At 40.0% G+C, this 15,442-nt stretch overlaps 1 protein-coding gene across 3 annotated transcripts in view; it reads right to left on the reverse strand.

Moving 5' to 3' along the window:
- Positions 1 to 284: 284 nt before the first annotated feature.
- Positions 285 to 15,442, reverse strand: part of pde11a (phosphodiesterase 11a) — an 84,622-nt gene continuing 69,464 nt past the window's right edge. Inside the window, exon 20 of one of the 3 annotated variants that reach the window (XM_057853277.1) lies at positions 285 to 8,573. In XM_057853277.1, coding sequence (XP_057709260.1) covers positions 8,379 to 8,573 — 195 coding nt within the window. In that variant the 3' untranslated portion in view covers positions 285 to 8,378. Of the gene's footprint in view, positions 8,574 to 14,067; positions 14,395 to 15,442 lie in introns of those variants that run through there. The other 2 variants (XM_057853279.1, XM_057853278.1) reach the window with 2 other exon arrangements.

Raw genomic sequence — 15,442 nt, forward strand, 5'->3', positions numbered from 1 at the left:
ATGAGTGCTAAATTTTTGAATGCACGCTAACATTCATTAGTCGCAGAAAATACAAAGGTTCCACAGCATGACCAAACTCATTCATTACCATTGACGGCGATAAGCCATCCAATCATTTTACTTAGGGAGCCAGCCCCGCAGTCAAATTAGATTGAACGTCTATAGCCGTCAATGGCAGCCAATGAATTACCATGAAATTAATTTAACATATGCAGATTTTCATATGAGGGGGAAAAAAGTCCAGAATATGAAACAATTGAATTCATTTTATAGAGTGAGTTTAATTATGTCCACACGAGGGCAGCACGTGACTAAAACAAACGTAAACGAAGCCAGATTACGTAGCAGCATCATGTTTATTCAAAGTGAAGTACAGAAAGTCAGAAACATTCCAAATTTTCATCATGCCAGGGCTTTTCCCTCTCATTAAACAACTCCAAAAACACAAAGAAGAAACACGTTACTTCATGTGACATACAAGTCAAAAAATACAAGAATAGGGGTGAGGAAATGATAGAAAAATAGAACAGTGATATTCATAATTAACACAATCTCATGCAGTACAATTGGAGACATGCATTTGTGTGGAACTCCGAGGTATTTGTTACGGTCCCGCGGTTGCTACACCCTCACATATGTCTTTGAATGCAACACAGAAGTCATTAAAATCATGCAACTTAAATGTTCTTCAATGAAAACGCATTAAGAACCATGCCTGCCAAGGTGCACAAAGTCACTTTTTTTTTCTTAAAATTAATGCCAAGAAAATACAACAAAAGTCAAAGGCAAAAAAAAAAAATAAATAAAAAGTGGCTTGTGACCCAATGAGCACTTGAGTATCACTTCAGTGTGAGTCAGTCGGTCATCCTTGGACTTGAAACATTGTAAGAAGAATTGGTGAAGAGGGAAAAAAATGTGAAATTAAATTGCTTACTTGAGCAGAAATACACAGCAATGTCATCAAGGCACATTGTGTCCGTGTGTGTGTGAATATTAAAATGTGAATAATCAAGATTAATTCATTGCAAAGCCTCTAATAAATTAGATTAAAATTTTTACTTGCATCCCACCCCTGGTTTAAAGGGATCCACAGATAGAAAGACTTGTAGTTCTTAAAAGATAAAAATTATGAGTTAAAATAATTTTATATTGAAATCCCTGTTGATGTTTTCGTTTTTATACAATTTGTAAAATTAGCTTAACTTGTAGCTCGCCATTATTGTTGAGGTCGCAGGGCGGTGACGTCACATGGTTATGCTGCCGTTCTTCCAGAATATGACTTTAGTGACGGGAACATGTCATCTTTTCAACCCTTTCAATTTGAACCCGACAGGAACATTAATGAGCACGACAACACTGTCGATATTTCACAAAACAAGCAGCAAAAGCAAAATGAACAGGAAAGACGGGATCAGACGAGACGACAGTTGGGGGGAAAAAGTGTTCTGCCAAAATGTGCTACACCTGCGAAACGTCCTACAAGAAGCGAATTTGAACTCAAAGTACTACCGTGCGCTTTCAGCTTGTTTTGTTTAGATGCATACAGACAGAACATACTAAAGATGCCTTAAGAAAATACTTTAATGTAATAATATCAAATGAGGGTGCTTTAAATATGCTACGTGACTAATGTGGTCAACAGATCAACAATGTGCTTTAAAGCTACCACAAGAAAACACTGCTTAAAAGTATGAGAGGGAAACACATGCAAAAAGTATTTTGAGGCAATGAAAAGGTAATAAAAAACTCAATAAAAATACAAATAGTAAGTACTCGCTGCTTTTAACCGATGAGATAATGTGTTGGACGTCTCGCCGCGTAGAAGGAATTGCAGTAACTCGGTAGTATTCGTCGAGTGACAGTGACAATCTACATCTTCAGCCCGAGCAGCCATAAAACATGTACTAAGTAGGGTTGTTCCGATCATGTTTTTTTGCTCCCGATCCGATCCCGATCGTTTTAGTTTGAGTATCTGCCGATCCCGATATTTCCCGATCCGATTGCTTTTTTTTGCACCCTATTCAATTCCAATCATTCCCGATCATTTTCCCCGATCATATACGTACATTTTGGCAATGCATTAAGAAAAAAATGAATGAAACTCGGACGTATGTATACATTCAACATACAGTACATATGTACTGTATTTGTTTATTATGACAATAAATCCTCAATATGGCATTTACATTATTAACATTCTTTCTGTGAGAGGGATCCACGGATAGAAAGACTTGTGACTTTGTATATTGTGACTAAATATTGCCATCTAGTGTATTTGTTGAGCTTTCAGTAAATGATACTGAAGGCCATGCCCAGTGCATGATGGGAAGTGGAACCATGACAAGTGAAACCACGACTGTGCGTAGTGCTACCAATTCATATATCTTCTCTGCGATGCGATATAATTCAAGGTGTTATGAAAATGATCAATTGCTACCTTGCTTCCCCACATTTCTTCCCGTGATATTTCTAATCGTAGGGAGAGGGATAGTATGGCTTTAGCCAATTAAAATAAGGCTCCAAAGGCTGGCAAAATTCACACTACTCATTTTACGCCGTCTTTTAGCTCTCTACATTGGCAAAGCGGCGCCAGTACAGATGGAGCGCGACAATGCATGAGTGGGTTGTGCAGCGCATGCATGAATTGCGTCAAATATTTTTACGTGATGCATTTTTAAAAAAAAATTAATTACCGCCGTTATTGGGATAAATTTGATAACCCTACCTTAAGCCTAGGCAAGGCAAGGCAAATTTATTTATATAGCACAATTCAACACAAGGCAATTCAAAGTGCTTTACATCACATGAAGATCATAAAAATCACATTTAAATCAATACAAAGTAAAAACCAAGACAAAAGATCGCATTTAATCACAACTAGAATAAAAATAAATAAACAAAAATAAAACAGAAATAAAAATAAAACAAAAACTACTACTACTAATAATAATTGAAATCAGCAATGGAGATAAGCACAAGAGGAATAGAAAGCACGTAGATTGAAATATATAGCCAGTTATGGATATGCAGTGCTAAACAAAAGCGTTTTTAGCCCTGATTTAAAAGAGCTAACAGTTTGAGCATACTTCAGACGTTCAGGTAACTTGTTCCAGAGGTGAGGAGCATAATAACTAAATGCTGCCTCACCCTGCTTTGTTCTTGTTCTTGGAACATGCAGAAGACCGGTTCCAGACGACCTTAGGGGTCTAGATGTCTCATAGGAATCTAACAAGTCAAGCATGTATTTTGGTCCAAGGCCATTAAGTGTTTTGTAGACGAGCAGTAGTATTTTATAGTCTAACCTTTGACTCACTGGAAGCCAGTGTGTAGCGATTTCAAAACCGGTGGTCCAGCTTCCTTGTATTTGTGAGGACTCTGGCTGCAGCATTCTGTACTAGCTGCAGCTTCCTGACTGATTTTTTATCAAGACCTGTAAATATACCGTTGCAATAGTCCAATCTGCTGAAAATGAATGCATGCATAAGTTTTTCCATGGCTTGTTGAGTCAGAAGCCCCTTAATTCTGGTTATATTTTTTAAGGTGGTAATAAGCGGATTTAGTGACGGACTTTAGATGGCTATCAAATTTTAGATCTGTATCAATAATTACGCAGAGGTTTCTGACTTGATTTGTAGCTGTAAGTGACATTGTGCTAAGTTGCCTGCTTATCTTTGACCTTTCCTTTTTTGGCCCAAAAATGATCACCTCTGTCTTCTCCACATTTAACTGGAGAAAATTCTGGCACATCCATTCACTGATTTGATGAATGCATTTATTCAGGGAGACTAAGGGACTATAATCATGTGGGGACACAGAAATGTACAGTTGTGTGTCATCTGCATAGGCGTGATAGGAGATGTCATACTGTTCCATTATCTGAGCTAACGGAAGCATATAGATGTTAAATAAGAGTGGTCCAAGAATTGACCCTTGAGGGACTCCACACGTGAATTTGGTTCGTTCTGACTGATAGTTTCCGGTTGACACAAAGAAATCCCTAACATGTAAATAGGATGTGAACCACTGAAGAATAGTGTCAGTAAGCCCTACCCACTGTTCCAATCTGCTGAGTAGTATATTGTGATCAACCGTGTCGAATGCAGCGCTGAGATCCAATAGTAACAGAACAGATGATTTGCCTGCATCGGTATTCAGACGAATATCATTTAGTAGGACTTTGATAAGCACGGTCTCGGTGCTGTGTTGTGGCCGAAATCCAGACTGAAATGAGTTAAAAAGATTGTTTTGCATCATAAAAGTCTGGATCTGTTCGAACACAACCCTTTCGATAATTTTCCCCAGGAATGTCAGATTTGATATTGGCCTGTAATTGCTAATGGTTGAGGCATCCAGATTAGGTTTTTTTCGGAGAGGTTTTATTACTGCAGTTTTTAAAGTCTTGTGGAAACTCTCCTGTTTGGAGAGAAGTATTTCCAGTATTTATGCCTAAACTAAGGACTCTGGATAAGGGTAACATAGTATGTCTGTAACGTTAAATACAATTAGAAAACGATTTAATAAAAAAAAAATATATATATATTTAAAAGAGGCATGGCCGATATTTTTTTGCCGATTCCGATACTTTGAAAATGATGTGATCGGACCCGACATCCCTAGTACTAAGTATTATACATTTTTAAAACAATGGCAATATTTTATGTTTTTCGAATAACATATTTTAGTAAAAGAGAACAATTGTGGCTTATTAGAGCTTACAAGTCTTTTAAGTCCGAGGTTCCCTTTAAAGGTGAAATGTAACTTTTTAAATTGACATGATATATTGTGTTAAAACGTGAAAACTTTCAAACTAAAACAAATGTCATGTTTATACGTGGACTTTACCTTGGTAAATTTTCACAATGAATTTATCTCGTTAAAACATTACATTGATCACTTTATAAAGAAATTCAGAACATTTATTCTGGTGCAGCAAAAGTACGCAACCATAGTTTTTTTTTTTTTTTTGATAATTCAATGATTTTCTGGTTTTGTGCCATCTATGGACCGACGAACGACTGTATTTTGAAGTAAATTGAGGAGCTTTTTTAGAGCAGGGGTGTCCAAACTTTTGTCTCCAAGGGCCACTTTCAGAAAAATCAAAGGCTGCAAGGGCTGACTTGAAATCCTTCCACTTTCATTTTTTTAAACAGAGGATCGGAGTTGGGTAAAAAAAGATCGGGTTTTTGAAATGCATTTATTTTAGGTATTAACTCATTGGCTGCCATTGACAGCGATCGATGTCCTATCGATTATGACTGAGGGTCCAGTCCAAGCAACAAAGGTATAGACAAGTTCACGAGTTCACACAGCCGCGCATAGCACAGAAAGTCCCAGACCCTCATTTACGTTGTGCTAAATCCATTTTGGGAGAATCAGTGGGTTCCTTTGATTTGATTTTTGACTTTGTCAACACACTGCTAACTTCAACCGCAACTCATGATGTTTTGTCTAAACCGGAAGTTCGGAGCAGAAATTTTCCAAGATGGCGCCGCCCATGTTTCGCTCAGGAAACTTGTCCATAAGGCCTTGTTCAGACTGGCAGCCAAAATACAATTACTACCCCATCCAGATTGAAACTGGATGGCTCTTTTGTAGTCTAAACAGTCCCAAAGCACTGATTTTTGCGAGACGGATTGAAACCCATATACAGGAGGTAGTTTCATATCAGATATGGACAAGATGCTTCTCATTCTGAACTGCTCAGATGGGATTTGACTGTCGGTGACGTCACTCTATGCTGGATGAAGTCTTTGTTGCCAGAGCAAACTGCCAGGTGTGTCAAGAAGTCTGAACAGGCCCAGATCTGATTTGGACACTTGCTAAATATAGTGTGAACAGTCAACCCTAAAAATCAGATCTGAGCAAGAATCCAATTGGAATCAGATATGCCTGCTGTCTGAATACAGCCTAAGGATATTGCAATTTACAGGGAGGAGCAGAAGTATTTTCACTCCTTGAGACTTTGCAAGTTCACCCACTTATAAAATAGGTAAATAGGTAGAAATTTCAATCATAGATGCATTTCCACTTATAGAAACTTAACCAACAAAAGAAATCCGGAACTCACACTGTATAATTTTTAAATTAATTTATTTGTAATTTACTGTGGTTCGTAAGTATTTCTACCCCTGAAAGACTAATGCTAATATTTAGTACAGAAGCCTTTGTTTGCCATTACAGGGGCCAAACTCTTTCTGTACTTCTATACAAGGTTTTCACATATGGAAACAGGCATTATGGCTCATTCCTCCACACTAATCTTCTCTAGATCTGTCAGGTTTCGGAGCTGTCGTTGAGAAACACGAAGTTTCAGCTCCATCCAAAGATTTTCTATTGGATTGAGGTCTGGAGACTGGCTAGGCCACTCCAGAACCTTGATATGCTTTTTACGCAGCCACTCCTTGGTCAGCTTGGCAGTGTTCTTTGGATCATTGTCATGTTGGAAGATCTAGCCACAACTCATCTTCAAGTCTCTGACTGAGGGAAGGAGGTTGTGGCTCAAAATCTAATGATACATTTCACCATTCATCCTCTGCTTTATACAGTGCAGTCGTCCTGTCCCCTTTGCCGAAAAGCAGCCCCAAAGCATGAGGTTACCACCCCCATACTTCACAGTGGGGATGGTGTTCTTGGGATTGTACACATCCTTCTTTTTCCTCCACACACAACGAGTAAAGTTTGCACCAGAAAGTTCTACTTTGCTCTCATCTGACCACATGACTTTCTCCCATGACACCTCTGCATCAATCAGATGGCCCCTGTAAAACGTCAAACAGGCCTTCAGATGTACCGGCAACCTTCTAAGCAATGCATGAATTCAAACCATTGCAGCATAGTCTTCTACTGACAGTAGCCTATAAAACTGTGCAGCCAACTCTCTTCAGGTTAATCACCAGCTCCTGCTGTGTAGTTCTAGGCTGAACCCTCACTTTTCTCATCATGAGTGATGCCCCACGAGGAGAGATTTTACATGGAGCCCCAGTCCGAGGTAGATTATCAGTCATGTTTAGCCTTTTCCATTTTCTAACAATTGCTGCAACTGTTGATTTATTCTACCTAAGCAGCTTTCCAATTGTCCTATAGCCTTTTACAGCTTTGTAGAGCTCAACAACCTTTTCTCTGGTGTCTTTCGAAAGCTGTCTGGTCTTGACAATGGTAGCCGTTGAATTATGACTGACTGTGGGGTGCACAGGTGACAATATTGAGCGGAAACAGGTGGTGGGTGGGTGCGTAATTACTCATGAGGTAAAGGTGGACTTTTTTTTTTTAAGGTAGACTGAGAGTGTCTTAATAATTGCTGATTCTCAGGGGTAAAAACACTTATGGAATTCAGTAAATTACAAATAAAGTATTTTTAAAAATCATACAATGTGATTTCTGGATTTTTTCTTTTAAGATTGTGTCTCTATGAGTGGAAATGCATCTATGATTGAAATTTCAGACGCCTACCGATTTTCTAAGTGGGTGAACTTACAAAATCACAAGAGGTGCAAATACCTTTGCTCCTCGCTGTATATATTTACACTACTGAAACAAACTTTGCAACAAAGACAAAATGTTCAGCAACAGCAAAAAAGTCAAGAAAATCACAAGATAGTTGAATTCATCACATTGAATTATTATTTTTTTTATATATAAATGTATGTCAAATAAAATACTGTAATTCTATTGTTTCCTACATTGATTCCAACATGTCAGGTTTTGACCCCTAAGCTAATGGAGAGGCACTGTTTAAGTGAACTAGTGTTGAAGCTGAGAAGTGCGACAGAATTTAGGCTTCTTGCACAGGCCATATAAAAACATATTTCCATAATTTTCTGCAGGCCAATAAAAACTCGGCAGTGGGCCGTAGTTTGGACACCCTAGATTTAGACCAAAGTTGTGCTTTGCTACCACCGTGTGTTGTGTTTATTGGTGATTATACTTGATGATGTTTGGTATTATTGGGAAGGGCTTGTTTTGCTATGGTGTATAATGGCAAAAAAAAAAAAAAACTCACAGGTGCCATTTTTCATAGTGTCCATGTAAAAGGAGGCCATGCATTTTTCATATTAAATCTTTCAAACAAGGCACAGGATGGGAAGAAGTGGAGCAAGTGCAGTCGCTCCGGCAACCTTCGGCAGCCGCAGCATAATCAGTAGTTTGGTCACAGCACTTGAACGCAACACAGTCCTCAGCAGCCTACGGTATGTACACATTTACAGACAACATTGGCGTCACCACTCCATTTTTGTGGCCTGCGCCTTCACGTGAAAAGGCCGTACTCCGCTCGTCAGCTGACATGCCGACGCAGCTCCCGGAGCTTTTCTAGCTCGCTCGTCGGAGCAAAAAGGTCCGAGGACCGCATAAAAGGAAGAGAGATCTCAGTGACAGGCTCGTTAACCAACCGGTTGGGAGGCCGGGCGGTCCACGCATTTGCTCCGGCAGGGGGAGCCGACGGGCTCGGAAGGGTGCGCCGGGTCAGAACTGCCGCGCTCGTGTTGACGCTTTTCGTTCAGCTCCTCCCATTTGGACCTGTTGACCTGGATCGTGTCCAGCATGGGCTTGAGTTTAGGATTCAACTTGACCAGAGTCTGGACACAAACACAAACAATTGTTTCATTTCATGAGTCTGTTTAATTACAAACCAAGTAAGTTTGTTATTGTTAAAGAAAACATTAAATCACAGAAACTAGAATTGGAAAAAACAGTTTTTTTAAAATACAAACTACTGTATTGGCCCGAATATAAGACGATGTTTTTTGCATTGAAATAAGACTGAAAAAGTAGGGGTCGTCTTATATTCGCGGTCTAGACGTTATACCCATTCACGAAGCTAGATGGCGCCAGATATCACTGAAGCAATGTTCTGTCATGATAGAAGGTAAATGGTAAATGGTGTTATACTTATATAGCGCTTTTCCACCTTTAAAGGCGCTCAAAGCACTTTACACTATCTCGCCATCCACCTACTGGTGACGCAGCACCAGGAGCAACGTGGGGTTCAGTGTCTTGCTCAGCTCAGCTACTCTCAAGTTTAACCAGTTTGCATTATTTTATTGCAATGTTTTTCCTTATTCAGATCTGTTTCATGACTACAGTTACAGTTAGACTTCACGTTCATGGTTAATGCAGTTATTGCAATGTTGTTGTTTTATCACAATAGATTGGTTTATTTACATTTCAAAAACCAGAAGCGATTCATTTACGAATGTGATTTCATTTTAGTTTACATATTTAAATGTTCAGATATTAAGATTTGAATGAGGCAAAATGACATGCTTTTTCTCTCAAATATATGGTTATAATTAGGGTTGTTCCGATCATGTTTTTTTTTGCTCCGGATCCGATCCCGATCATTTTAGTTTGAGTATCTGCCGATCCCGATATTTCCCGATCCGATTGCTTTTTTTTGCTCCCGATTCAATTCCAATCATTCCCGATAATTTTTCCCGATCATATACATTTTGGCAATGCATTAAGAAAAAAATGAATGAAACTCGGACGTATGTATACATTCAACATACAGTACATAAGTACTGTATTTGTTTATTATGACAATAAATCCTCAAGATGGCATTTACATTATTAACATTCTTTCTGTGAGAGGGATCCACGGATAGAAAGACTTGTGACTTTGTATATTGTGACTAAATATTGCCATCTAGTGTATTTGTTGAGCTTATAGTAAATGATACTGCAGCCATGCCCCAATGCATGATGGGAAGTGGAACCATGACTGTGCGTCGTGCTACAAATGGATATATCTTCTCTGCTTTGGGAAATAACTTAAGGTGTTAAGACAAAGATCAATTGCCACCTTGCTTCCCCACATTGCTTCCCATGATATTTCTAATCATAGGGAGAGGGATTGCAAGGCTTTAGCCAATTGAAGAAAGGCTCCAAAGGCTGTCAAAATTCACTCTACTCATTTTGCGCTGCCTTTATCTCTCTATATAGGTAAAACGGCGTCATTACAAATTGAGCGCGACAATGAGTGAGAGGGTCGTGCAGCGCATACATTAATTGCGTCAAGTATTTTAATGTGACACATTTTTAAATTATTACCGCCATTATCGGGATATTTTTGATAACCCTACCTTAAGCCTAAACTAAAGACTCTGGATGAGTATAACATATTATGTCTGTAACGTTAAATACAATTAGAAAACGATTTAATTAAGATATATACAGTATATATATATTAAAAAAAGGCATGGCCGATATTTTTTTGCCGATTCCGATACTTTGAAAATGACGTGATTGGACCCAATCGATCGGGATGCCGATCGATCGGGACATCTCTAGTTATAATCATTTGTTTCAGATGTACTGTAATTATTTTCTGCATAAAAACTAATTTGGTGTTCAAAAAGTCGTTTTTCAAACTTGAGTCTTGAAAAAGAGGGGGTCGTCTTATAATCAGGGCCGTCTTATATACGGTATTATTAAAAGAAAAAAATACCTCACCAAACCTGTGTGGCGTTTTAAAAAAAAAACTGACTAAATTACAGAAAGTAAAAACCCTAATACATGGGAGTCAATCTACGGCCCGCGGGCCAACTGTGGCCTGCTTCCCAATTTGATTTTAGCACTTTAGCAAATTATGAGAATATCATTGAATATGGCCCGCATTCAAAGCTTCAGTTCAGAATACATTCTGCGTTTCTATCTCATACACATCCACCATGTAACGTTGTCATTATTCCACATAGGAAGAGTGAGGGAGAGGCACAGACCCGTTATATAAGGCGGGAGGATTAATATTCCACGGAGCACCGGGAGAAAGAGATCAGCAAGATCAAAAAGGAGACCTTCCACCCACCCATCCACCGCCTCACATCTCCCTCCCCAGTTTAATTGGCGTCAGCGTGATAGTGAGCTCCACATCAGCATCCACGACCAAACATCAGCTAACAAACACCCACGCGCAGGTAACGCGCCCGCTTTGATGCTTTGAACACAAAAACCCGAATGCGTTCTTACTTGTGCTGCCTAATTGAATAAACGCGACGGGACGTTATTTGTGTTGACCGGTTGTGACGGCCGCGCGTGCTCCACATCTCGTCTCGTCTGCTTCCCCTCCACACGCCTTCAGTCGCCCACGCAGCGGGAGGGGAGGCCACCCGCCTCATTGACGTCATTGGCAAACGCGCGTTCTCTCACAGGCCGCTTGCATTCCGCCTTGCAGAGGTGGACTGTACCACCCCACACAGTGCATGAAAAGAACAATTACAGTACGTGCTAACCATGTTTTTTTATATCCAACTTAACTCTTTTAGGGACAGAGTTTGCTACAGCTATTTAAAACACTTAAAGAAACACTAGATAACTTTTCGGTTTTGGTCGATTTTAGCGACGCAGGTCGACGAAAGCGGTAGTGACCAGCGCACAGTGTCGTAAAATCCTGATATCTCGGTCGCCTGCAGATGGATTAAACATTTCTGGTTCCAGCCGCAGTGTGAAGGATGAATAATAATGAGGTAATGAATCCAGTTGTGGCTAAACAATAGACCCCACTCACATGACATCACAACCACGCCTCCGCGCCATATTGTCCGTCAGCTCGTCGTGTTTTCGCATGACCGCTACGTAAATTCCTCCTATTATGGCGTGTTTTTCTGCTCGTTAACATTAATAATCAAAATGGTGAAGGCTTGTGTGGCGGTTGGTTGCAGTAACAGAGAAGATAGACGGAGAGACATGAAGTTCTACCGTATTCCGAGAGACCCGGAGAGGACAGCGAGGTGGACTGCTGCAATTCGACGAGAAAACTGGGCACCAAACGATCACCACAGACTATGTAGTAGTCATTTTATACCTGGTAAGATGCATTTAATATATATTTAGAGGGTTTTGGGCTGACAACCACTATTAAGATCATTGCGAGGCTAATCGCTGACAACATAAAGTTTCATATTCAAGATGTTTATTTCTTCCGCCATCATTATTTTTTAAATAATATTTAGATGGTATCAAGTGAAAGAAGCTGGCCTCGTCTACGGATCATCAGTTAAACAGGTGTGTTCAAACTTTTTGCAAAGGGTGCCAGATTTGGTGTGGTAAAAATGTGGGGGGCTACCGTGGCTGATTTACGTAGAACAATATATTTAAACAATTTTTAGCAAGCCCTTCTGTGTGTCACATTTGCTTTATTATTTTTTTTTAATTCATAATTTCAACAATCTCGCCTTTGTGGCGTTCTTTTTCGACACTCGGGCTCTTGCGAAATACTGCTGCTGTGAAATTAAACTAGCTTCATGTTGCTATAATTTCTCGCTGCGTATCTTCCTTGTAATGTTGTATATGTCAGCGTGTCTTGTTTGGTAATATCGCGTCACATCGAGCTCTTTGAAAACAGCAACTGTCTCTTTGCAAATGAGGCAGACACCGTTGTTGCGTATTGTATTGAAGAAATAGTCCAATATCCACCTGTCCTTGAAGCGTCGGCCATCGCAGTCAATTTTTTTTTTTAATTGATTGTCGCCATTTTAGAAAATTGAAAGTAAAGGGTCACACGGGGTAATGTTGCTTAGAGTGCTGCTCTTAAAGTTTTTCAAAGTTTCGTGAGAATAGGCTGAGTTTCTGTGGACAAGATAGTTGTAGATATCAGGGTAGCAGATGTCAGGCAGAGACGGCGAAGACAGCGGGTCGAAAAATATCGATTTAGGCATCAAATATGGATCTGGCGAATGGATAGACTGAAGCTTTTCCACATAACACCTTTTATGCAACGCATCCAATGAGTTTACAGCGTCTGAAAGCACCGGGGCTTCCATGAATTGCACTATAAATTGCACGACAAATTGAAACCATTGAGAATACGGATAAACAATGATAGACAATATGGTGGCCGGATACTGCGACACGTCATTGTATGACGTTGGTGAGTGAGGTCTATAGCATATGATCATGATAAAAATAGAAACGTTCAATTTTGTATCGTTTTCCCCCACCGGACCGCCGACCACTCCCACCCTTGCTGCTTTGCCATTTTTTGCAGACTTCACGTGCAAGCGTTCGCATCGACTTCCATCTTTAAAATGAATGGGAAGTGACGTAAGCAGTAAAGCACTCAGCAGATTTGTAGTTTTTTTGTGTGGCAGAGTTCCTGCCACCCTCCGCAACGTTAATTAGTGCCAGTAAAAGCGATACAGACCCCCTCAAGATATAAAAGAGGTGTCAATTAACTAGTTGTCAGTCGACAAATCATCAAAAATGTTATAAAAATATTTCATAAAAGTTGAAAAGTTACCTAGTGTTGCTTTAAGACCTTTAACCCAAGCGTGTCCAATTTTTCTTCTCTGACGGCCGTTTTTAGAAAAGTGAAAGGATGCAAGGACCAACATGAAATCCTTCCACTTTTGTTCATTATAGAAAGGATCGGAATCGGGTAAGAAAGATTGGGTTTTTAAAATGTATTTAAGAATGAACTAATGAACATTCATCACATTAGAATACTGTATTTATAATTTAAATTTATGTAAATAAAACAAAAGGCTGAAATTCTACACAGTTTCCTACATTAATTTGAACATGTAGATGTGTGTATATACTAGTATATGGCAGAAAACACAGACAAGACTAAAAAAGCAGTTTCTGCTCTTGCACCCCTCTTTAAAATAAACTGCTCTTGATGAGAAGCATTGTCTGATGTGCACCATGGCTCGGTCAAAAGAGCCGTCTGAAGACCTGGTATCAAGGATTGTTGGTTTGTATAAAGCTGGTAAAGGCTATAAAACCTTCTCTAACAGTCTGGATGTTCATCAATCGAAAATCAAAGAAGTTGTCTACAAATGGAGAGAGTTTGGCACTGTTGCGTCTCTCCCAAGGAGTGGCCGTCCACCAAAGATGACGCCAAGAGTTCAGCGCAGAATACTCAGAGGGATAAAAAAGAACCCTAGAATGTCTGCTACAGACTTACAGAAATCACTGGCACAGTCCAATATCTCTATGCACACATCAACTATACAGTGGGGCAAGTAAAGTATTTAGTCAACCACCAATTGTGCAAGTTCTCCTACTTGAAAAGATTAGAGAGGCCTGTAATTGTCAACATGGTTAAACCTCAACCATGAGAGACAGAATGTGGAAGAAAAAAAAAACAGAAAATCACATTGTTTGATTTTTAAAGAATTTATTTCCAAATTAGAGTGGAAAAAAGTATTTGGTCACCTACAAACAAGCAAGATTTCTGGCTGTCAAAGAGGTCTAACTTCTTCTAACGAGGTCTAACGAGGCTCCACTTGTTACCTGTATTAATGGTACCTGTTTTAACTCATTATTGGCATAAAAGACACCTGTCCACAAGCTCAGTCAGTCACACTCCAAACTCCACTATGGCCAAGACCAAAGAGCTGTCGAAGGACACCAGAGACAAAATTGTAGACCTGCACCAGGCTGAGAAGACTGAATCTGCAATAGGTAAAACGCTTGGTGTTAAGAAATCAACTGTAGGAGCAATTATTAGAAAACGGAAGACATACAAGACCTCGGATAATCTCCCTCGATCTGGGGCTCCATGCAAAATCTCACCCCGTGGCGTCAATATGATAACAAGAACGGTGAGCAAAAATCCCAGAACCACACGGGGAGACCTAGTTAATGACCTACAGAGAGCTGGGACCACAGTAACAAAGGCTACTATCAGTAAAACAATGCACCGCGAGTGTCTCAAATCCTGCACTGCCAGACGTGTCCCCCCTGCTGAAGAAAGTACACGCCCAGGCCCGTCTGCGGTTCGCTAGAGAGCATTTGGATGATCCAAAAGAGGACTGGGAGAATGTGTTATGGTCAGAAGAAATCAAAATACAACTTTTAGGTAGAAACACAGGTTCTCGTGTTTGGAGGAGAAAGAATACTGACTTGCATCCGAAGAACACCATACCCACTGTGAAGCATGGGGGTGGAAACATCATGCTTTGGGGCTGTTTTTCTGCAAAGGGACCAGGACGACTGATCTGTGTAAAGGAAATAATGAATGGTGCTATGTATCGAGAGATTTTGAGTAAAAATCTCCTTCCATCAGCGAGGGCATTGAATATGAGACGTGGCTGGGTCTTTCTGCATAACAATGATCCCAAACACACAGCCAGGGCAACAAAGGAGTGGCTTCGTAAGAAGCATTTCAAGGTCCTGGAGTGGCCTAGTCAGTCTCCAGATCTCAACCCCATAGAAAATCTGTGGAGGGAGTTGAAAGTCCCTGTTGCCCAACGACAGCCCCAAAACAAATAAATTCTTTAAAAATCAAACAATATGATTTTCTGGGGGGGGGGGGTCCACAATCTGTCTCTCATGGTTGAGCTTTACCCATGTTGACAATTACAGGCCTCTCTAATATTTTCAAGTGGGAGAACTTGCACAATTAGTGGTTGACTAAATACTTATTTGCCCCACTGTATGTGTATATGTGGTATTTCATACCACTGAACCTTGCTGCTGCTAGCCACAATATATTGGATGC

This window comes from Corythoichthys intestinalis, chromosome 12 (assembly GCF_030265065.1).
Source record: "Corythoichthys intestinalis isolate RoL2023-P3 chromosome 12, ASM3026506v1, whole genome shotgun sequence".
NCBI classification, from domain to species: Eukaryota; Metazoa; Chordata; class Actinopteri; order Syngnathiformes; family Syngnathidae; genus Corythoichthys; species Corythoichthys intestinalis.